General features: G+C 40.7%; 1 protein-coding gene across 1 annotated transcript in view; it reads left to right on the top strand.

Moving 5' to 3' along the window:
• Positions 1-25514, top strand: part of filip1b (filamin A interacting protein 1b) — a 49822-nt gene that overhangs the window by 14757 nt on the left and 9551 nt on the right. Inside the window, exons 2-4 of the mRNA XM_080882038.1 lie at positions 14499-14773; positions 19413-19586; positions 20257-20435. Coding sequence (XP_080738164.1) covers positions 14507-14773; positions 19413-19586; positions 20257-20435 — 620 coding nt within the window. The 5' untranslated portion in view covers positions 14499-14506. The remainder of the gene's footprint in view (positions 1-14498; positions 14774-19412; positions 19587-20256; positions 20436-25514) is intronic.

The following is a 25514-nucleotide window of genomic DNA, read 5'->3' as shown; positions in this document are numbered from 1 at the left end:
CCAGCTTAGAGCTCCTGGTCCTGGAGTCCTTTGGGCCAGCGTGTCTGTTTACTCATTGAATAACGTATACATTTTTTTTACATGGTAAATCCTTTTACCATGTTTACACATCATGTTATATGCTATCCGGTCGTTAAGTCTGACGTCACTAGCCGTGTCTGGGTCTAAACTCCGCTGCAGGTCCATATATCAAACGATCACTATGGCATTACTGAGAGTTGAAAAACTGTCTAAAGTCTTTCATCTTTAATAAAATGATCAGCGTTCTGCTCTACCAGGTGTAACAATTGAGTTTAACATCCAGGCATCCATGAAAACGGAATTTATGACATTTAACGGAGTTAGAAGTTAGCAGGAAGTTATTTCGCTAGCTTCTATCTAAATACAATATAGCATGTCCTGACTGCGGGGTTTTGGAAACAAATTAAAACGTACAGCTCTGTTATCACTTCCAGCATAAATGAAGACAGGAAACTAAACAGCAGTGACGTTTGTAGGGTTACTGAAGTTGGGCTAGCTGGTATGTAATGATGTGCTACATGACCGCTAGCGACACAGCTATGTTAGCATAATATAAAAAGCTAACTTTTTTTCCACTCGATAAAAGTTAACGTGAGTGTTCTCGGTGGTCAGGAACAAATGTAATCACATAGCAGGATGCTGTAAAAGGACCAAACTTCAGCCAGGAGAACAACTGAGATAATCCATCCACAATACGAGGTTAGTCATTCATATACTGCTGCATGGGCTGGGCTGTAGCTACATCCTAAGGTTTTAAAAACTGAGCTTAAATAAATGATTAGCGGTAATAAAAGCCGAGGGAGGTCAACAGGGATCACTGACTGTCTTAGGAGCTTTTTGAGATCAAATAGAAGAAAATACATAACATTAAACATGTTAACAACACAAAAGCCATATTAAACGCAGACTACTTTAGACCCGGAAGTAGGATTTGTCACGTCATCACTTAACGACCGGATAGCATGTAGGACATTTGTACCCAAACGCAAAGCAGAGTTAAAAAACAAAGAAAGCCCCAAAACATAGATCCAGAGACAGACTGGAAACAGCTGGATGATAAGTCACCAGTGACAACAATCAAGACAGTGATACAGGAGATGAATTAATACTAAACACAAGATACCAGTGACAAAGAGCTATCAAAGTCAAACAGGAAACTAATAATGTCATAACAGGAACAAGAATTTAACAGAGAGAAAATGCGGACAACTTCAATATCAAACTAATACCAGAGAGACAGAAAGAGTAAACTAGGCAAACCAAACGTAACAATGTAAAGGACACAGTCATGAATAAGAAAAGAAACCCAAGGACCCGGAAACAAATGAAAAAAAAACATTTACAAAACCCACAAACTCAACAAAGCTCAAAACCCAAGGATAATCGCATGTTTGGAGTTTCTGTTGCTCAGAGAGCAAACAACATTTCATGATCTTTTTACAAAAAATGAAAATAGAAAAAAATAATTTACATATTGGATTTGATTCAGGAACACATCTGCGTCATGTAGAGTTTACATCAGTGAAAGTTACAGATACAAACATTTAAGCCACAGTCAGTCTTCAGGTGTAGAATATACCTTGTGCAGACATGTTAGTGAAATCCTTCCTTTGCTTTCATAATATTCCATAATACACAGTATGCTTCTGCTCCTGACTCCTGAATAAAAGATAAAAGTAAGTCATGGATGCTCTGTGATAACCGAACTGCCGATGAGGGCTGTCGGCTGTAAATGAATGGATGAATTACTAAAGCCAGAGGAAGGCGTGTGCAGAGGATGCCTGTGGCTCCTGCCTCACCTAGATGGGTGAGCAGGCTGGAGCGAGCAGGTTAAACTGGGCTGCATTTACGATTTCTATTTTTGTAGCAGCTTCTTTGTGGCTCTGCTGCTCACTTACCAGAGCGGCCTTAAGACTCCATGTAAGGCAGCAGGCAGCGATGGAGAGGATGGATAAAACATGACGATCTAAGAAACATTACCTTTTACTCTGTTCTGCTGGGTGTAAAAACTGAACATTTCCTTTATTTTTCAGCTGGAAAAATGAGGGTAGGATAGATTTAGTGATTTAAAAAGGCCATATTTTGTTCAATAACACACAAAAACAGTGAATATATTCAGTGTATTTGGGCTGAGCTGTCTGTTTACACACCTTATTTCATAATCTATTTAGTCATTCTGGGATGAAACCAAAGGTCAGCCTTTCAGTATTTACAGTGCATACTTTAGACAAAATTACTTTTCCCTCATCTGTTTGTATGTTATTTGTCCCACAATTCACAGACGGCAAGACAATAAGAACACATGCATCTGTGTGCAGCACAACATTCAGTAAAATCACATATACTACATAAATACTACATGAATACTACATAAAGTAAATGTATAAGAGGAAAAGGATGCAGAAGAAGATATGTTAATTTACGTGTCTCCTTTTCTGCAGATTTGTGTAGGATTCTCTGGGTCTATGTAGGAATTTAGAAGTGTAGGAAACATTGGTTAATAATTTTTCAGGCTTGAAGTATGAAAATAAGTATACTTTCAATAAAAACAAGTAAAACAGGTAACAAATATCTTTCTTTTTATACCGACTCAAACACTGAAATACTTACATAAGAAAAAATATAGATAAGTTTTACTCACACTGGTTGAGTGTGCTGTTTTAAGAAGGATCAGTCACCTGAACTTGACAGTATAGCCACACACTTAAGATTCACTTTATGCAAGCTGAGATTTGCAAAGCGTCTTTGTCTTTGCAAATGCAAACGTGTCTGAACTTAGAAAAACCAGGTATAAATTATTAAATAAAACAAGTGTATGAAGCTATACTCCTCAGTGAGCAGTTAATAAAATAATCTTTAAAACGTTATAAAAACCTACAAATTCTTGTAATTTAAATTAAGTAAGGATACAGTTTGCATTCATAGTGAATTAATGTTCCTTCATAACAGCAACATCTGTGTCCTCAGTGAACTGCCCAGATGTGCATGTATTCTGTCATAGTCCAAGTTATCCATGAATAGCTGTTCCCATGTTGGAGCAGGTTTGGATTATTGTGTCTTTTATTTGCTGTGTTAAGTGTAAAAAAATGACCCTTCATGCTATCAGATTCATCCATATGGCATCTCAAGAAAACCTTATCAGAGTTTGTCCAACAGATTATTTTTTAAAATCACCCACTGATTAAAATGATGGATGCTGATTAATAAAGTGAACTAAGGCTGAATAATGGCTGTGTCAAAAACCATGAACATTAAGATGAGTTCACCTTGGCTGCTCGTTTGCTTGTCATATCTGTGACTTCAGGACAAGGTCAAAGCAAGAAAGTTGCTAATTTAAGCAGATATGTGGAAGGTATAGAAACAGCATTAAGGATGTGGTTGTAAGGGCACGTGCTGGCTGTCGAGTGCTGCTTATAATTGTTCTATTTCTGATGTGGCTTTGACTGCCTGGTAATAAGGAGGTAATATGAGCCTGCAGCAGCGCTGAAACCAACTGTAAGTGTCACTATTATAAGCACAAGAGCTTGATGGGCTGATATTAGTCAAGCATTTTATCCCAGCCTGCCTTGCTCAGTGATTTTCCATGGACTGAAGCGGAGAATGACACGCTGAGTTAGTGCTTTGATTTTTGTGTTACACGGTCAATTTATGTGGGGATTTTTGTATGCGTGACAGCAAATTAGAGAAAGTGCACTTTGATTGGAGCAGAGTTACTGTGAGGTCATTTGAGTGCATGTGACCCCACCCGACTTGACTGGCTAACATGAGCCAAGTCTGCAGTGCAGGAAATTTTACCCACAGGGAAAAGTGGGTTCATACCACAGACTGTGTATAAGAGGTGGACATAGCCACTGTGACGTCAGTCGTTAACATTTCAATGCTAAGAGAAGAATGAAATCAAAGAACTTCATTAAAATATTAATGACTACCTTTAATGCACCACCAACACTGCAATCATTTTTGAGACCCTACAAGCAAATTTTGTGTCATTAAGTGTGATGGACAGGAAACAAATCCAGGGCTCACACGCAGACAAAGTAACAAAGGGCGAGTCATTTATTACGCTGTTGACATGGCGAGTCGATCCAAGTTGGTACTAATGGAAAAGGGGGTCAAGAGAGATACAAGAGAACGAAGGCTTTACCACACTGGGTAAAATGAACAAATGGATAAAAACAGCGGGAGTCAAAACAAAAACAAAAATAATAGTAATAAAATTTTCAGGAAATTTTCAGTAAACATGTCAGATCATGTAAGACTAACATGAACAGGTAAGACCCCATTATAACAATATTACAAAACAAATAAAAGTAATACAAAGTTATACTATAACATCACCCCATGTGTGATATATTGTTTTAGTAATGTTAGTAAAACACTTAATGTCTGCGTGGTTTCTGTGACGTTAACGCTGTGTTGCAGAAAAACTCTCTGTGTGGATCGTTGTCACATCGTCTCTCAAATTACACACCTCTAATTTAAAACCTTCCCTGGATGAGTCACACAATAATTCACATTCACGTGTTTATTTGTATAGTTGGACATTTTAACATATCGTCTGTGAAGACCGACTCCCTGTCTGGCCAGCCTCTAGTGGACATCAGAGGAACTGCAGCTCACCTCAGTGATTTTTATGATACTGCTCCAGTGTTCATTTCATCATAACTTATCTTTCTCTATAAAGGAGACCAGAACCATACATCTTTTAATGACACCCCCGTGATCCTTTTTATGTCTTGTATAAAGTGCTGTGAATGGCCTTGCATTATTGATAGGCCTTACACAAATAAACACTTCTTTGCCTCTTCAGTATGAGCCGAATCCCACATAGTAAAGGATGGAGTTTTATTGGGAATCCAGAGGTTTGTGAGCTCAGCTGGCAGGAAGCCACGGACTTTTCGCAGGATTATTTCTTCACAGCTGAGCTCGTAAAACAGAGCAAGTGGTGAGAGATCTGTGAGGCAACGGCTACTGCTGCCAGTGGACGAGAAAGTTAGCTTCTGATGAAATATCAGCAGTCACCTCTGTGATTATTAGCTACTCAAATATTATGTTCAGCAGTCTGAGCTTCACAAACAGGTCAAACAGCCTTTGAAAGACTGCATTCAAATTTTTCACAAAAAGATTCATGTGACTTCCTGGTTCATCAGCATTTGGAATTATTAATCTATCCTTGAAGTTTAGCTAAGAAAAAATTATACTCTCTGCTTCACACATAAACAAACGTGTTCTTGTCGTTACTGTTATATTCTTAATCCACCCTGCAACACACACAAAACTAAAGAAACCAAAATTAGAGCTAGAGTGGAAAAGAAGGAAACTTAAATATTACACATAAACATTTTACGCAGTGTTCACACAAAAACAGCTTCACTCCTGTCCAGTAGAGTCTTGATGCATGCTCCATCATCCAGGTGAGGAAATCCCAGAAAGTTGATTCAGTTCATCTGGATGTCACGTTTTCAGTGGGAGGAACATTTCATCATCCATCCAAGTGGCTTCTTCAGTCTCAGCTGACTGCAGGTTTCAGTACATTTGCCTAATGACCAACATATATGCAGATGCACTGTCCATAAACTAATTCAAAATCTAAAAAAAGTGTTTTCGGAATCAGCCAAGAAAACTGCAGTTGGTGGGGGTTAGGGCGGGTTAAAGCTCTGTGCATGAAGAACAAGACTGAGAATCAATAATAGATATTCATGATCTTTGGTCCTCAGGCAGCGCTGCATTAAAAACATGACTCTGGAAGGAGATCAGTGCACAGGCTCAGGAACACTTCAGGAATCACCGTCTGAGAACTGCTCAGTGTGGTGCTCACACACACGCAGGTTAAAGCTCCATCATGCAGTGAAGAAGCCAGACTGACTGTGACTGTGATGGAGAAACAGCGCCGGTTCCTGTGGACCAAAGCTTGTTAAAATGGACTGAGGCAAAGAGGATCCCAAGAGGATCCCAAAAAAGACACCAGGTCCTCCAAACTAAAGAGTAGAGGGATCATCCTCCTCGTTATCAGTGCGCAGTTCAAAATCCTGCATCTCTGATGCTATGGCGGGGGTGCATCAATGCTGAGCGGTATATACTGGTTTTAGAGCAACACATGCTCCTATCCAGATGATGTGCGATTTTAGGGAGGCCTGCATATTACAGCAGGATGATGCCAAACCACAGACTGCATCTATTCCAGCGGCACGGCTTTGTAAGAGAAAAGTCCGGGTGCTGAGTTGGTCTGCAGGTAGTCCAGACCTTCAACCAGCTGAGAACATCTGGAGCATCATGAAACCCACAACAGGACAAAGCAGAAACAGGACTGCTGAGCAGCTAGAATCCTCCTCAGACCAGAACAGGACAACGTTCCTCTGTTAAAGTCCACAGCTACTCTCCTCAGCTCACAGAGGTATGCAGTCTAATGTTAAAATAAGACGGGATGCTGCACAGTTGGAAACTTTTTTGAGATGTGTTGCTGCCTTAAAATTCTAAATTCTAAAAATTTTTTTCAAAATGGTACATTTAAACATTTGATATGTTTTCTATGGTCTTTTTGGTTTCTGAGATTTGCAAATCATTTGTAAATCATAGTCTCCCAACTTTGTCAGGTTTGTGTTTGCATGACAGCACTTGTGGTGTTTGTTTCTAATCCATTTAATGAACAAGAGACCACATGAAGTTGTCAGTATGATCTATATTTACTCCCGGACACATCTTTACAATATGAAACCCGAGCCGGTGGCTGTTTGCTAACTGCTCTGGTGTTTTCATCCAAATGTGACCTCTGCTAACTTGGAGGCGCTTCAAGCTCGCCCGATTAACGGGCACTTTGTTTACAACAAATGCTGTTGTGGATGTGTGCGAGAGCTGCAGCTGTGAAGCGAAGTTGAGGTTCAGGCATCTCTGAGATTGCTGATGGCTCATAAAGTGATAGCCCCAGAGTCTCCCCTTGTTGGACCCTGGACATGAGTGGGGACACCCTAAAAATACCTCTTTAAGTTTCACCAAACAAACAGCTGAGACTGCTGCAAGGACGCCCATTAGCTGTATTTACACTGTTAGCGGGCTGCATAGCACATGAGTGACATATCAGGCCTCAGATTAAGTTACACCTGCCCCCGATCAGAGAGCGCTGCATTCGTGCAGCATCAACAGACTTAAAAACTTCAATTTTTCAATGCACACGAGTTAGTGCCTTTTTCCAAGCTATCCCACGCTAACCCCTGTCGGCAACATTAGTGAGTGTCTCCTACCTGACTTCATGTTTGGGGTTCTTATGTGACACAAAAGGTTTTAAATCTGGACTTTTACATTAAATGTAGGGTTATTATTTAATAACACAACAGAAGTGCTCACATTAAAGATTATCTCCTAAAATGCTTTGGAAACAGTTGTCGATCACAGGGTCAATGCTGTGACCTTGTCATTATTGGACGATCTTCTTAAGCACCGTGCTTCCACTCATCCACACAGTCTCATGTGTCAGTCCACAGCTGTCAGAGGTTTTATCCACACCGTCTTGTAAATCAGAGAACATCTTAGACTCATCATGTGTCCAGAAATATGGCTCACAACAGAGGACTGAAAATCGGAAACACTGTTTATTCAGGACCCAGTTTTGTCTGATTTATTTACGTTTGTAGTGTATTGTGGAGGACTTTCTCATCGAAATGGTTGCTTCCATTAGAGTACATCCTTGGCCCTATGCTTTAGTAAAGCTCTAGTAAACTTATGCATGTCTGCTTACATGTCAGAGGTGTTGTGCAGTCGTTCATGACTTCATGCAGGGCCACATGTGAAAGAAATGAAATGTTTTTATAACCAGAATATAATTCTGTTGAAAAAAGGGTGGAATGGGAGACACTGATAACGTAAGAAAATGAGGAGCTTTAATCAAGCACCGTGCCTCGCCCCTCTCTGAATGACTGCTCTGTGAAGTGTACAGGGAGTGCAGAATTATTAGGCAAATGAGTATTTTGTCCACATCATCCTCTTCATGCATGTTGTCTTACTCCAAGCTGTATAGGCTCGAAAGCCTACTACCAATTAAGCATATTAGGTGATGTGCATCTCTGTAATGAGAAGGGGTGTGGTCTAATGACATCAACACCCTATATCAGGTGTGCATAATTATTAGGCAACGTCCTTTCCTTTGGCAAAATGGGTCAAAAGAAGGACTTGACAGGCTCAGAAAAGTCAAAAATAGTGAGATATCTTGCAGAGGGATGCAGCAGTCTCAAAACTGCAAAGCTTCTGAAGCGTGATCATCGAACAATCAAGCGTTTCATTCAAAATAGTCAACAGGGTCGCAAGAAGCGTGTGGAAAAACCAAGGCGCAAAATAACTGCCCATGAACTGAGAAAAGTCAAGCGTGCAGCTGCCAAGATGCCACTTGCCACCAGTTTGGCCATATTTCAGAGCTGCAACATCACTGGAGTGCCCAAAAGCACGAGGTGTGCAATACTCAGAGACATGGCCAAGGTAAGAAAGGCTGAAAGACGACCACCACTGAACAAGACACACAAGCTGAAACGTCAAGACTGGGCCAAGAAATATCTCACGACTGGTTTTTCTAAGGTTTTATGGACTGATGAAATGAGAGTGAGTCTTGATGGGCCAGATGGATGGGCCCGTGGCTGGATTGGTAAAGGGCAGAGAGCTCCAGTCCGACTCAGACGCCAGCAAGGTGGAGGTGGAGTACTGGTTTGGGCTGGTATCATCAAAGATGAGCTTGTGGGGCCTTTTCGGGTTGAGGATGGAGTCAAGCTCAACTCCCAGTCCTACTGCCAGTTTCTGGAAGACACCTTCTTCAAGCAGTGGTACAGGAAGAAGTCTGCATCCTTCAAGAAAAACATGATTTTCATGCAGTACAATGCTCCATCACACGCGTCCAAGTACTCCACAGCGTGGCTGGCAAGAAAGGGTATAAAAGAAGAAAAACTAATGACATGGCCTCCTTGTTCATCTGATCTGAACCCCATTGAGAACCTGTGGTCCATCATCAAATGTGAGATTTACAAGGAGGGAAAACAGTACACCTCTCTGAACAGTGTCTGGGAGGCTGTGGTTGCTGCTGCACGCAATGTTGATGGTGAACAGATCAAAACACTGACAGAATCCATGGATGGCAGGCTTTTGAGTGTCCTAGCAAAGAAAGGTGGCTATATTGGTCGCTGATTTGTTTTTGTTGTGTTTTTGAATGTCAGAAATGTATATTTGTGAATGTGGAGATGTTATATTGGTTTCACTGGTAAAAATAAATAATTGAAATGGGTATATATTTGTTTTTTGTTAAGTTGCCTAATAATTATGCACAGTAATAGTCACCTGCACACACAGATATCCCCCTAAAATAGCTAAAACTAAAAACTACTTCCAAAAACATTCAGCTTTGATATTAATGAGTTTTTTGGGTTCATTGAAAACATGGTTGTTGTTCAATAATAAAATTATCCCTAAAATATACAACTTGCCTAATAATTCTGCACTCCCTGTATGTGGAAGTGAGATCACCAGTTCTGGAAAGTTACAGATGGTGGACGACACACTGCAGGCGACATTAAAGAGGAAGAGGTTTCTAATAATACTCGAGAAATAAATCTGTTTTTCTGTGCTGAAGACGTTCAGTGATGGAAAACTCTTTGAGTAGACTTTTCATCGGTGCTTCATCAGGATGTGATGCTGATAAGGTCACAGTGAAATCATGACTCAGAGCTCCTTCTGGGGAGGTAAACTGTTTATAGGGATGGCTTTACTTATCTGGGACTCGGTGCAACAGTGTGTCGGTATCTGACGAGTGAGAGTCCATCAGAAGCCTGCAAAAGTCTTTGATGTGACATGTAGCAACAGAAATGAAAACAACATGACCTGTAAACAGAGCATCTCTGCTTACAGACGCCGTACGCGCCGCTTCCAGTGAAAGGCCTGCTGAACGTCAGCAACATGTCCCAGGAGCTTCATTGTCCTGTGAGCTTGATATCAGTGCAGGTTTCAGAGTTAGGATTGAAATTAAACCTTGTGGACAAAAACTTTCTGACTTCCAACGATTTTATGCTATTGGTTAAATTTTGGTCTGTTTGTTGCCAAGAGTACACAAAAATTAGAAATAATGTGTTTTTCTTGGTGGTGATCTGCCTGTGGATCCTTTGTGAGTCATGACACACTCGTATTGGGCATTTAGTGTCATATCTGAACTAAAATAGGAAAAAGTGGGAGAGATTGTGTTGGTGTTTTAATGTTGTGTCTATGTACAGTACCATCAACGCTGCTCAAGCAGTTCCTCCTGGGACAGTTTTTCAATGCAGACTGGCAGAATAAGCATTTAACAAAATAAAACTCTACAGGTTAAAAGAATATATCCTTCGAATTTGAATTTTATTATCTCAACTTCTTACTAGCATAACTAGAATTTAGCTTGTTTTTATGGTCTTGTGGTGCAATAGTTGTTTTACTCTCAACGACAGACATAAGAGTAACTGTTAAAACTGTGAACTGCTGTTTGCTTTCTTAAACATGAGCTACATGCTTCAGTCACGTGTAAATGAACCAGCTTTAGATTCAGATTAAAGAACTTGTGATATAGATTAACTCCAGATTGACGATAGAGAATTCATCCTATGAACTGACTCCAGAATCACATCAGAATTCATCATATGGATTGACTGCACATTCTGAGTGTTGAACTCTTCATTTTTAATCCAAATTCAGTATTTAATTTTATGATATAAACTAACTCCAGATGAAGGGTAGAAGAAGAATAAATCATACGGACTGACTCCGGATTCAAGGCACACTTTTTAATGTGGAGTGACACCATATTTGTGGTTTGGAATCCATGATATGTTGATTAAATCCAGATTTGGGGCAGCGGATATAATCTGAATGGATTTAAGATCAGATTCTTTCCCTGAACTTGTCGAAATGTTCTCCATCTGACACCTGGACCTCCAGCTACTGAGATGAGCTTGTCTTGGCTTTAGATTTTGACCCCCTGGTTGAGCCTTTTCTTTTCAGCTCTGTGGTTTTGACACATGGGAAATTTTGGCATCTACCCTGAAACAACTATTAATAACGGGTATCGGTAACGTGGTTGCTACTTCTGGCCTGCCAGGATTCTCTTTGGCTTAGTCACGACCTGCTTTCATCCAGACATCATGAACTTTGGCCTCATTCAGATTCAATTGGTTGTAACTTGTTTTTTTTTTTTTTATTATGCGTATGAATGAAGGTAGAAGTCACAGCCAGGTGACTGCATTTATCTTCCTGTGATGTGATGCCGAAGCTACTTTTCACTTTCACAGTGAGCACAATAGTTTAACCTGGCTTTGGTCGTAGAGGAGATTTGCTCAGACATGGGAAGGTCCGGCTCTCCAAAGCTTTCCCCCATCGAAAATGCACAAAGAACGAAACTCAGTATTCAGTGCAGCAGTAAAGCTTAAATTGTGGCTCATCAAAGTGTGACTTTTTTCTGCCATCATTGCATTTCTGTTGTCTCACTGCAAAGAGCAGAAAAGCTTTCACCTAGTTCACCATTTATGAGGTTTCAACAAGAAAATAAAAGACAGATCTGATTGTTTGAAATTGTTTTGGAAAAATTATATAAAGATAAGATGAAAAATACTGAAAGGATCAATTCAATTGGTTTATTATTTTGTTAAGTAAGTTGAAAAAAAGTTCAACAAACAAGTAAATAAAGAAACAAGGTAAAACAAAGTAAGAACCAAAAGTTAAAGAAACAAGTAAATAAAAAAACAGGGTAAAGGAGAGAAAACCCCAACAATCCCCTCTGAGCAAGCACTGGGCGACAGTGGGGAGGAAAAACTGCCTTTTAACGGGCGGAAACATCTGGCAGAACCAGGCTGGGGGGGGATGTCCCTCCTCTGGAACAAGTGGAAGCTTTTTTTCAGGCACTTTTCCACAAGCGCTTTTTTCTCCAGGATGAGGATTTTCAACTCATCAGTTGTTTCAGCATTTTGCTTCTCGGGTTTCTGGTATATTTGCTGCACATCTTCTAATGTTGCTTGTGTGTCTTCAAGCTTTTATCTCAGTTCTTTGGATGTTGCCTCGTGCATTAGAGTCATCTTGTGCATGTCTGTACTTCTCTCTTGTGCTTTGTTGTGCATGTCTTCTAACTGCTCATTTCTTCTTTGGATTTCTTGAAGCGTACGCTGCAGGTCTTCATTTACTTTCTCTTGTTGTTGCTTTTGTGCCTGCATTTCTGTGTTTTCACTCTTGAAGTCACTGAAGTTCAACAACATCCCCTTAATGAGCTCTGAGTTGTTTCTCGCTATTCCGTTGATCCTACGCTGCATCTCTGAACATCGTTTTTCCAGTTTTTCCTTTTCTCCTTTCAGTTCAGTTGTTTTGTCCTTCATTTCATCACAGAATTGTTGCAGTTGTAGGTTTTTCCTCTCAAAGTCCTGGAGAATAAATTCTTCTTCTTCCTGTCTTTTCTTCTGTTGCTCTTTTTCTTGAAGAAGCTCTTCATTGTTTCACAGTGTTTGATCAAGCCTGACTTTCAGCACTTTGTTTTCTCCCTCCACGCCTTTGAATTTGCGCTCCATTTCTCTCTGCTTTTTGTCCTGTTCTTCCTTCTGTTGGAGGATTTCTTTATTTTTTTCCCAGCGCTTCATCAAGCTTTGCTTCTTCTCTTGGAGAAATGTATCACCTCAGGCAGCGTAATCTTTTTTGCTTAGTTGGCATTTTTGTGGATACATAGTCTGTACACAGCGACTCTGAGAAGGTTTCCAAATGTATCTTTGGTCAAACGTTTGAAGGCTGCGAACACAACTGCTGTGAACAAATCAACTAAAAATGCTGCGTCTCACTCCCCTTTTGTCCTTGTGACATCATCACTCTGTAAGCCAATGAGATTGTCCCATAACATTTTGGAATGGGAATATTTTTTTAAACTGTTTTTTAAAGTTAACTTAATATGGTCACTTAATATGGATGGACCATCACTGGTCATCAGGTGTATCAATTTACCGTTGAAGAGCCGCGAGCTTCTCCAAGATCTTTCCATTAATGGGTTTAAGAAACCTCGTTACAGGATGCAGTTTCATAAATTGAGGCATGAATGTGACTTCTTCCTCCTACTAAGGGTACTTAAATGTCCTCATTGTCTACGAGGGTCACAAAAAACAAACTGTTTGAAAAAGTGTTTAAACCTTTCTAAATTGTTAATTCATTGTATTATATCTTGTTTTTCTTTTTCTCATGAGTCATGTAAAAAGTCCTGAGAGGAATGTGAATCGTTTTTCTTGGTTCATTCAATTGGTGATTGTCTAATCGATGACTGAGCAACATCATTTGCACAGTTCCACCTACAAACCAATCATTGTCAAATACAGGGTAATGCAAGCCGCATATGTGAGAATGTGACATGATGCTCTTTGGGATGTTTGCATGATTGCAATATGAAACCAATATGATGAAGATATGAACCTTAGTTCTCACCAACTCAACTCAGCTGCAGTTCCTATAATGGCCACTAGAGGTTGGCTCCCAAAGCCAATTCCCATAGACTCTCATGTTAAAATGTTCAACTTTCAGCAGAAATGAACATTTTTACAGCCTGCTGCAGAAACATTTGGACGTCTAAAGCTTAGATGATGAGTAAATATTTATATGAGTCACCTGTTGTTATTGTATCACCAATGCTGTGCATCACTGAAGGCGTCCGCTATATGACGGCCAAAACGTCAAACTTGAGAAGCCTTCCAAATGTCGTTCGACAAGCCACTGGGTGATCTGTAGTCTGGTGGCCATGATCATCTTTTATATACAGTTAGTGGTTTGGACTTTCCAGGCAGCTGCTGCATCGCTGCCAGTTAGTTTGAATACTATGAAAATCATCTTTGCAGTGGTTGAAATTCTGAAAGGTGAGCTGGGTAATCCATCATGGTTAATATTTCACTGCCTTTATTTTGTTGTCATGCTTTCATCACTTGCTAATGTCTTTGTTGTGCATACAGCTGGAATTTGAGGCTGAGCTGCAAATACAATGATCCTGTTAATGTCGTAGGTGTCCAAAGCAAACCTTCAAGCCAAGTAAATGGGGTGGCTGTAGCTCAGGTGGCAGAGCAGGTCAGCCACTAATCGATCCCAGGCTGCATCCTGGCTGCATGCCAAATATCCTTGGGCAAGTTACTAACCCCATGTTTGCCTACTGGTGGTGGTCAGAGGGCCCGGTGGCGCCAGTGTCCGGCAGCCTCGCCTCTGTCAGTGCGCCCCAGGGTGGCTGTGGCTACAATGTAGCTTGCTACCGCCAGTGTGTGAAAGTGTGTGTGAATGGGTGAATGACTGAATGTAGTGTAAAGCGCTTTGGGGTCCTATGGACTAGAAAAGCGCTATACAAATGCAGGCCATTTTTACCATTTTTAAATCTTTACAAGCTGAAACCCAACACTGATATAAAAAGACAAACATCTGGCTTCCTTGGGTCTTTTTTTTAAACTTAATGGTCTCCATTTTTTTCCCCTTTCCCACAGGTAAAAACATGCGATCCAGGACCTGCACCATGGAAGGTCCAGATGATGGACACATCCAGCCCAGTAAAGGTTTCATCAAGCAGGAAGATGAAAACATGTCGGAGCTGACGAAGAGGAAGATGAAAGTTCACCGAGAGGAGAAGGATGGGAGGACGGGGGTGTCGGGCTCAGTGAAGAAACCTCAGAAAGCTGCAGAGAGCCAGAAGCCAGCAACACCAGATCTGTCCAAGAAGGACCTGCTTCACCTGCTAGGAGTCATGGAGGGAGAAGTTCAGGTATGAATGACATCAAGGTCATGTGACATATTTTTGTAAATTTGTCCCTTTTTGTTTGCCCCTTGCAGCAGTTGCATTGAAAAATCACCCTTTCCCATTTTTTCCAGTTTGATTTGATTTAATTTAACTGCACATTTGTGATTATGGTCATGAACATTTCCATACTGTACAGTGATCACATGTTCATACGTATGTTCACATGCATATTATTGCACACCATCTGTACACATTTATGTGTCTGGCAACCAACTTCATGCAAATCTCTAATGAACTGATGGCTTGAGCGCTGCCAACTACATCTGAGAGGGAATACGTGCATTCAGATGGTGGCTGGTTAAAGTTCAAAGAAATGTCCTTATTTAATGAGAAAGCTCAGTAACTCGATTTGGTTATTCATATTTAACCATGTTCCCTAAAAGAAAGTGTATTTTCAACCAAACCTTTGACTCGTTCTCATTCACGGGGCAAAAAGTAGTTTGTCAAAGCCGCTGGTGTGGCTCATTAATACAGACAGCGAAGACTGAGTGGTCACTTTGAACCTGCTTTGGGCAGGGATATAGCTCAGTAGGTAGAGTGGTGGCCCCATGATCGGAAGGTTGGGGGTTCCACTGAACGGCTACCCTGAGGTACCCCTGAGCAAGGTACCATCCCTACACACTGCTCCCCGGGCGCCCAATGGCTGCCCACTGCTTCACAGGGTGAATGGGTTAAATGCAGAGAGGAATTTCCCCACGAGGATCAATAAAGTACACATTTATTTATTTAATCTTGTTTACAGGTCCAAAGACATGCATGCCAGGTTAAGTGATGATTCTTTATTGGTTGTGGATGTGAAGTAGATCAAGTGCTTAAAGAGTGCAGCGTTGCATGAATGTATAGTTAAATGTGGCTCATAGTCTAAAGCTCTTTGAGTTGTCTGATTGGTTAGAAAAGCATTCTGTTAACGGTGGGGCTTCATTACATCAAAGATGCCTAATTACTCCATTTGGTTTTAATGGATCCAGCCCTGAGGTGGAGGAGAGGTCACCAGGTGAAGCCTTCCCAGAGTGGTTACTGCCCATCTCCTCCGGGCTTTTTTATTGCTTATACCACAACCAGCTGGAGACTCTTTCTGCTGCTTCTTTTAGCCATTGGACAGCTGTTTTCCTCTTATCTGTAATGTAATGTAAATATGCACATAGCTTGAAAAGTGTTCATTATATTTAAAAGCACATGCTCTGGTAATCCTAGTGTGTCTGTGTCTGACTGAACTTCAATCGTGCATGGAAACAGTGTCAACATCTTTTCATGTACGGGTTTAGCCATCATACCATCAGACAGTAATAATGTCTGCCATGGCTGTGGCGTTATACCTGCAGCACCTCTGAGAACATGCTGGACACCTGACTGAATCAGCTGAGTTTGATTACAGTAGGATCAGTTGTCTTAATAATTAATTGTATTGGTTGAGATGGTGCAGTAGTGTTTATTTGACAGCTCAGTCGTTTAAGCTGAAGTGTTGATTATTTCCTTTCTTTTTCTTTGCCTGAAGCTGTTTGGGGATGTGAAAGCCATAAATGCAGTGGAGTTTTTCATCATCGCTGAGACATATTGATGTTTCACAGCATGTGATGAGTGAGATTTTTGTGGAAACAGCCCACCAGCTGCTTCTGGGTTCCACTCTGATAATAATTTTCTAATGGAGGCACATTTATAAAGCTCTCTCCGGAGAGGCAGGATGCTGCTGCCTCGCCCTCTGTTTCCATCCTGCTCATCTGTTTGGGCGTGTTGAATATTTTCCATCAGGCAGAGAAATAATCAGCACAGAGCAATGTCTCGCACAGGAAGAGCTGCTTTTGTTCTGCTTTGTTTCACGTGTCAGGTGCTCAGGAATAGAAAACAGATCAAGATTTTAGACACAAAAGGAGAGTTTGCTGCAGCATGACAGAGCCAGAAATACAACAAGCATCATCATGTGTTTTCTCCAAGTCGACAAATCTCATAAATATACCTAAACTAACGCTGATCACATGCCACTACTGTGGATTAAACCTTTATATATCTTATTCCTCTGAGCTCCGTTATCGTCCAAGAACTATTAAAAACACATCAGTGAGCCGCACTCTTCCCTCGGGTGATATGATACTTCATCACTATGAACACACACACTGCAGTTTATTTAAACCAGACCCACATACAACCTCACAGGAGTATCAAATGTGGATTAACCACTGCTGAAAATACTCCCCATCATACACACTCCTTTTCTTCCTGTTTGAGAAAGGAATGTTGCCAGGTTACTGGTGACCTATTTAGGGTCAGGCTTTGCTTTAGATTCAAGCTAAATAAGCACATTTTTAACCATGACAAGAGCATCCTTTTAAATAAAGTCTCATTTATGCATTTCAACCATAGACTGTAAATAAAAGATGGGTGTAGCCACTATGATGTCATCCACTGATTTCTAATCTCTGAGAAATTAAGAATGAAATAAAAAATGCTCTTAAAGTCACTGACAGAACAAACACAGCCCAGAGGTCCAGTTTAGCTGAGGTGAAGCCCAGCAGACAGCTAGCAGCTACAGCTAGGACACCAATCGAGTGGCCACATGTCAACTTTCAAGCCGCAACAGAATCCCGAGTTATATCGATTTTTAACTGAGCAGCAACTCCGGGAGCTGAAAAACCGAGCCGATGTTAAAGTGCAGTTCCTCCAATGGTCAGTAGAGGTCGGCTTCAACTGTGTGGCAGTCCCCATAGACTTCCATGTTGGGATGTTTAACTTTAACATATTTACGTGAATAAGACTGCTGCATGTGGTCTCTATCAAAAGTTAATTTTTCTGGAGGTCAATTTTTTTTAAACTTATCCACCTGATTTTTGTCATTACTTAAAGTTCAGGGCGTAGCTACTTTGATTGACAGGAGGACGCTCCTCCAGACATCTGCAGCCCCAAAAGCTGTAACTCACTTTTAGCGTCAGTCTTGAGTGGACATATGGGGAAATGCAGTTTTTGGCAGGTTGTTTTCAGCTGCACACGCTGCAGTTTGACTTTCTGTCCTTCTGCTGTGCTTTTGTGCTTTTCCTCACTGTTTGTCAGTTTGTGAACCTATCTGCATTTTTTCAGCCGTTCCTTGTCTTTTTGATCTTGTTGCTTTCTCCTTTAATTTAGTTCCTCTCTTGCTTACTTTCTGGACTTCTATTATGCACATTTATCCTGCTCATCTCAGCACCACCATGTGTTGGTCTAAATAGCTCACTAGTGACATGTAGGGTAAAGACAGAAAATAATAGGACAGAGATTTGATGCTTTCTATGAGATCACAACTATAATCTTCAGGATCCACGGCTGGCTGCGATAACAGCTGTATGAGATATACAAAGTAAGAACACAGGCTCTGAATTAGATGTCACAGCACACACTGAGACGGTGGAGCAGCAGACTACAGAGCCCTCTTTGGTGAAGGTGTGCGGATGTTTTAAATGGCTGTAATGTAAAAACAGCTTTTTAAATCAATGTATATTTCCAGTGCTGTGAAAATAGAGGTGATTGTGATGCTTTTAATAAACCAAGCAGGCTTCATAGCTGTTGATCTGTGAAATGAAATGCTGTATGAAGGAAACAGCACTCTCTGCTGGCACAAACCTGGAAGGTCAGGGATGAGACTGCACATAAAACTAGAAGGGCATCTGCTCTGCCTCTTAGTTCCTGTCAAATGGATGCTGTTCAAACAGTGGCTGCTCGTATTAAACATGCCCAAAGTTTCAAATAATGATGTCAGTCTATGTGCAAATAATTCCTGCAGGGTTTTTCTATTTATACATGTCATGGAGACCAGTTTTGCCTACTACTGACAGAAGCCCCTCCCATTTGCTGTTTAAACCTTCTGTTTACAAGGTCAGCCTATCAGAGAAACGCTAGCTTAAAAGGGGAGGGGTTATTGTATTTTAAACAAATGATGACTAGAGAAGCTGCACCAAGGCTTGGTATAAAATAAAGAACGATTATTTTGAACTGTGCATCATGCAAAGCTGTGTCTAATGTTTGTTACTGAAGCTGATGGCAGTTGATGATGTTTTATTTTTTGCGTTAGCATTTGGGGCGACCGTGGTTCAGGGGGTTGGGAAGCTCATCTGTTACTGGAAGGTTGCTGGTTCAATCCCCCAGCTCTCTCTGTTGTGGTCGTTGTGTCCTTGGGCAAGACACTTTACCCTACTGGTGTTGGCCAGAGCGGCCGATGGCACAATATGGCAGCCTCGCTTCTGTCAGTCTACCCCAGGGCAGCTGTGGGTAGAATGACAGACTACTCACACCAGTGTGTGAGAGTGAATGAATAGTGGAATTGTAAAGCGCTATATAAATGCAATCCATTATTATTTTATTGGAGAGCTTATTTTAGATTAAAATGATCAAATCATGTGATATGTTTTATAATCTGTATTTTTATTGCATCATTCCAGCTTTTTTGACGCAAAGCTTTTTTTGACGCAAAGCTTTTTGCATGCTGTTTTATTTGGAGTCAGCTTTGTCTCATTTGAGTGTCTCAGCTCTCTCTCTCTGTCAGGAAGTGCTGACCAAACCTCTGAAAAGAAATATTCACAGTATAATATATGAATGAGGTGGATGTATGCAATACGCCTTCGTTGTTGTGTCTCCTCAGGCCAGAGAGGACATCATCGGGCTGCTGAAGTCCGAGAGAACCCGTCCTGAGACTCTGGAGGCCCACTATGGCTCGGCTGTGCCCACCAAACCCCTGCAGGCCCTGCAGAGAGACGCCCTGCTCACCCACAGTGGCAGCAGCACAGATGATGTGTACGAGAAGCCCATGGCTGAGGTCAGTGAGCACACTGATAACTTTCATTTCATCATTTAAAAGGAAATGACAAGTTTTTTACACTGGATCAGAGCACACAGTGGCAAAAAAAGTGCATTAATCTCAAAGGTACCGAGCTATTTTAGGAATAAATAATAATAATAAAAACAATTATTTGATGATACACTGTTGTAAATGAGACTGTGAACTGAACCTAAACTAAAAAGGAAACGTCGAAGCTTTGACTGTTGAATACAGAGACAACACATGATTTATAGAGGAAGGTGGAGTAACCACAGCTTGAAATAATGTCCTCACTGTGCTCAGTCAGACACACACAGAGTAAATTAAACTTATATCCAGCTATAAAACAGTTATTGTAAAACTTTGGTTTGGAGTTCTTGAAAAAAAAGAAATATTGAAATTAGATCCTAAAGTGATTCTCTGGTGAGCAGAATGGCAGCAAAACCTGATTTTCCATGCTCGGTGAAATCTGCGGGTGCAGTGGAGGAAGAAAGGCTGAACAAATGTGCAGTAAGCGTGACAAGTTTTGAATTGTGTGCAGAGAGTCTCTCCCACAAGTACAATCTCACCATAACCATGGCTAATGGTTTGTGATATTGTGCTGGCAGATGCGATGTTAGAGAGCGGGTTGTTGTCCATAATGAGTGTTGACGCGTTTTGCCCTTAGTTGGACCGTCTGGAGGACAAACAGAAGGATACGTACAGACGGATGCTGGAGCAGCTGCTGCTGGCTGAGAAATGCCACCGCCGCACCGTCATGGAGCTGGACAACGAGAAGCAAAAGCACACCGACTTCATCAACAAGAGTGACGACTTCACCAACCTGCTGGAGCAGGAGAGAGAGAGGTGAGTTCAGGCTGGCTGGACAAAAGTACCTGTTTTCTTTTAGATTGCTTACTTTGGCATGAAAAGAGCTCAACAGTCTCAAATATTGAAGAAAAAAGTTAGTTAGTCTGCCAAAACCAACAAAATGAGTCCATCTCTAAAACTCAAAGCCATGTGGTCCCTGAAGAAGATAAAAGAAAACGTTTAAAATCAGCTCAAACTATGATGTTTAAAATGAAGCTGGAGGTGGATTACTGCACCTTTTATAAGCTGCTGTGAACTATTTTTAGCAGCGGTTTAATCAACATTTTGTGGTCTTGTGAGCCAAAAACATAATCTATAACAACTGAATCTTTATTGCTTTTTAAAGTAATGCATTACTCTGCCTACTCATATTTCTCTGCTTTTATTAGTTTTGCATTATTCCACGGCCCCGTTGTAACTTTTGTGCCTCTTTGCGTCCCCTTCTGCCTTTGTGATCCTTCTTCAGGTTAGTTCCTGTTTTATTTTGAAGGTTAGCTTTTGTGCCTCGTCAGCTGATAATGAAAATGCTAATAAAATGCCCACATTGCTGATTATTGTAAATTATTGGACTAACAACTAAGCCCTTGTTAGTTATAGCAGCTTGGAACATCTGTACCAAGATGCCAAGAGCGCACGAACCAATTCAATTTTCAATTGAATTTTATTTATACAGTGCCAAATCACAACAAAAGTCGCCTCAAGATGCTTTATATTCCAAGGTAGACCCTACAATAATAGAATATGTGAAAACCCAACAATCATATGACCCCCTATGAACATGCACTTTGGCGACAGTGGGAAGGAAAAACTTCTCTTTAACAGGAAGAAACCTCCGCCAGAACCAGGCTCAGGGTGGGGCGGCCATCTGCTGCGACCGGTTGGGGCAGAGAGTAGGAAGACAGGATAGAAGGCATGCTGTGGAAGAGAGCCAGAGATTAATAACAAGTATGATTCACTGCAAAGAGGTCTATTAACACATAGTTAGTGAAGAAGAAACACTCAATGCATCATGGGAATCCCCCAGCAGCCTACACTTATTGCAGCATAACTAAGGGAGGATTCGGGGTCACCTGATCCAGCCCTAACTACATGCTTTAGCAAAAAGAAAGGTTTTAAAGTTTTAAGACTAATTTTAAAAGTAGAGATAGTGTCTGTCTCCTGAATCCAAACTGGAAGCTGGTTCCACAGAAGAGGGGCCGGAAAACTTAAGGCTCTGCCTCCCATTCTACTTTTAAATGCTCTAGGAACAACAAGTAAGCCTGCAGTGTGAAAGTGAAGTGCTCTAATGGGGTGATATGGTACTACAAGGTCATTAAGATAAGATGTTGCCTGATTATTTAAGACCGTGTATGTGAGGAGCAGGATTCTGACTTCAGTTCTGGATTCAGCTCAATTAAAACCTGCAAACTCGCTGTAAGCGTTCATGGTGTGGTTTCAGATGGGTTGTTTATGCCTGAATTTGCTGTGTATTGTGAAGGTGGCGCATTAATCTCTCCCTTTTCTTTTAAAAAATAAACACCCCGCTGTTAAAGTTGATCCAGGCCATCTGTTCTCAGGCGCTGCTGCATTCTATTAAATGACCAGCAGGGGGCAGCTCATCGGAACTCCAGTTATTCATGGGAACACAACGGCCAGCGATTATGATGAGTTAATGGCTTTGGTTACACAGGCCTACAAACCACTCTGCAATCTCCCTGGCCACCACTTGATTACTCGCTTTTCCCCTAGCAACCAGTGGGTTGCCAGGTGGTCGCAAACCAATCTCTAGGCCTGTGTGATTTAAATACAACATAAATTTTACCTTAGAGTGACAGAGGGTTATGCTCATTGGCTAATGACTTGAAAATCACAAGCTCTTATCCAATGAGCACGCAGTCACCTCAGTTTCTAGTCAGATCCGCCTCTCTGCATGTCAAATCCTGTTTCAAAACACCTAGATGGTGGTGGGGAAAACGGTCAGCTCAAGACTTCATGACCTGAATTAAGGGGTGACTATGAATATTTTTTCATATACATTCAGTTTCTGTTGGTTTTTTCACCCTGTGTTTCTGATTGTTTGCTCCACCTTAACTGTTTCCACCTGTGTCTTGTTTCCTAGCTGCTCTCGTCCTCTCTGTCTTTGTTTGATCAACTGTGTTCCTGTTAACTTTGTCCCCAGTGTGGTGTTTGGATCTTTGTTGATTTTTAAATTAAGCTTTTCTGCTTTTATTAGCTAGCTGAATCTGCACAAATTTTCTTTCAGTAGTTTTTAGTATTGGGACAAAGCTGATAGTAAAGTGGGTGAAAACGAGGCCACGGAGCAGAAAAATGGTGAGATTCTACTGTAGAAAGCAGTAAAGCTGGGACTGCATCATCACGCTTACAAGCCTGTCCATATCTGCCTTGGTTACCTGCTGAAAATGAAAGCTAAATTGCTAAGAGAGGGTCAGCGTTGCTTTCTATTGAGCTTTGATGTCATGTGGCTTACAGAAAAAGCCCTGAAGTTCAGTTGAAGTTCACCCTGAAGTTAGTGATGCAAGTGCATATGGACACACACACAAAGTATTCTGCAAAAAAACAAAGAGCAAATGGAAGGATCTGCATCACAGATGTTTCTCAGAAAAATTGTTATCATGAGCTGAAGCTGCTCAGCTCTGCTAAAGAAAACCCCAAACTTTTTAATAGAAAAACTTAAATTTCAATCCTGTGCTCAGTTTGCTGTGCTGAACAGCTTCAGCTTCTAGCCACACTCTTCAAACTAGAAGTGCTCATCACCCCTTTTTGTTCCATCTCCCACATGGATTTTTAAAACATTTTGAAATCAAGCTATCATGACAAAAGTAATGCGATTACACCAAACACTGCCGGATGCTGAAATCATTTGATGTTATGTGTAATGTTTGTATTTTTAGAAGTCCACCAAGCTGTGATCTTTCACTCCATGGGATTAGAAAGATTTGCAGACTCTAGGGATACGTTTCTTAAAAGATGATGAGAGATGAGTTGTTCTTGAAAGAACGTGTGTTCTGCAGATGCATGTTTATTTGGCCAGGTCAGATAAAACCTAGAGCGGGGTTTTAGATGCTGTCTGATAGGCAAGGTGGTGAAACATGCCTTACAGAGTCATTGCAAAAACAGAACACGCAGCAGCGACTGATGTGAACTGATGTGCTGCATTGCTTTAAATACTGTTAAAGCAGCAACTTTGCTTCTGACATAAAACTGCAAAAGTGAGTTAATCCCCATAATCTCCCAGTTTTTAAAATGTCCAAATTAATGTCTTCCTCATTCGCTTGGTTCTCATTAGCTTTGCTTTTAGATGCAGCAGGTAAGAGGAAAAAGTCAGTGTAGCTGATAAACAACATTTGCTGTTTTGTTTTTTTTTTCTTTTTTTTTTTTCTTGGAAAATGGTGTGGGAGGCGGAGGAGACCAAAACTGGAGCTAAAAGAGATTGAATATTACTCCAAATGAAAATGTCAGTACACTTAATGTGGCTCAAAAAAGCCTCTTCACAAAGTGGTTCCAACTGTTTGATCTCCATAAATGATTTCCTCCTTCATAACAATTATGTTAAATGAGTTTTTTAAAAAACAAAAAAACAAAAAAAAAAATAAAACAAAAAAAAAAATCATCAAGAATTGGCGTATTAAGCAGCAGATGCCGAGCAGGGCAGCTGTAGCCACCCGTGTCAGTAAAAATATGAATTTTTACATAAATATTTGTACTAAAAGAACAAACAGGATTTCTGTGCTTCATTTTTAGTGAGTGAAACTCAACTTTTATATAACTGTTGGTCTGTTTCTTGGCAGTAATTAGCAGATAACTGTTTTTGTACCTGCACATTTTATGATGGCAGCTTTCTTTTGGTTATAAAATCAAGCAATGGGTGGCACTGTGGTGTCTTTCCATCCATCCTTATAGTCTGATTGGAGGCCTTATCTGTACAATAAGAACATTTTTTTCTTTCTTTTTTTTTTCTTTTACATAATGGAATTTTTTTTTTTATTTCAGTTTGCAACAATCACTAAATCCAACTAAATAGCTTGTGTAAGACTATTTAAAAAAACAAGGAAATGATGACTGAAAAGGTTCAAATTCTGACTTTATGACATTTTGCACATTGTAATTCACGTCTGGGCTGCTTATGGTTATGAATGCTCCAAATAAAAGCAGAATTTATGATGATACAGTAGGTTTTATACATGGTGGAAAATGGTTGTCACTCGTGAGCTTGTTTGGTTTGGAAAGTTTAACTCTGGCCTCCCAAACTGAGCATCAGAAAACGTGTGCAGTGATCTGATAAGGTCTTTGTTTGAGGCGTGCTGATGGCTCCAGTGACTGACCTCCATTACCCAACATCAAAACAGCCCAAATGTGAGAGATGGCATAAGAAGATCTGCACAATAGAAGATTTCAGCTGCTCCTCATGCTCCATAAAAACTCTTAACAGCCCGAATGTGGAGAAATGCTTCACCGAGTCTCAGATCTGTCTGCATGGCTCATAGCAGCATCTTTCTGCTTGCTTTCATATTTTCAGTGATGGTTTAAGAATCATAAATATGTGTGATACTGGCTGTCTTCATTATTGTGGGGCTTTTCCATTCCTTTTTTTTCTTCCTCATTCACTTTTTTCTCATCAGCTTCCTTAAGATGCAGCAGGTTAAAGGAAAAGTCATAAAAACCTGATTCACTTAGGTTTGTAGCTGATAAACTGATTTAACTGTTGGTTTTCTCAGAAAATGGTGGAGGAGGAGACCTAAAAGAGAGTGAATGTTACTGCAAATTAACATTCAAGTAAACAGAATATGGCTCAAAAAAAGAGAAAAGACCATCTAAATGAATTAAACTCTGAAGCAGTGGTGCCTGCTCAGTGGTCTGCAGGTTGAAGGACAGACCTGAAGTATAACAGTGAAGATGTTCAGGTGTATTCAATTTTTTTTTTAGAGAGCTGTTGGTTCAGTTTCATGGTCGTTAGGAAGTTTTCAGACTCTGTGTCTCTAACGTCGCCCTGATCTCACCTCTCCCCTTGCTCTGATAACACATTCCTGCTGGCTGCAGTAAGCGTGTGGATTCGCATCACCAACATGTCGACCCTGA

The sequence above is a fragment of the Rhamphochromis sp. 'chilingali' genome (genome assembly GCF_963969265.1).
Source record: "Rhamphochromis sp. 'chilingali' genome assembly, chromosome: 5".
Taxonomy (NCBI): Eukaryota; Metazoa; Chordata; class Actinopteri; order Cichliformes; family Cichlidae; genus Rhamphochromis; species Rhamphochromis sp. 'chilingali'.
The sequence above is the reverse complement of the archived record's forward strand: the minus strand, read 5'-3'. Positions and strand labels throughout refer to the sequence as shown.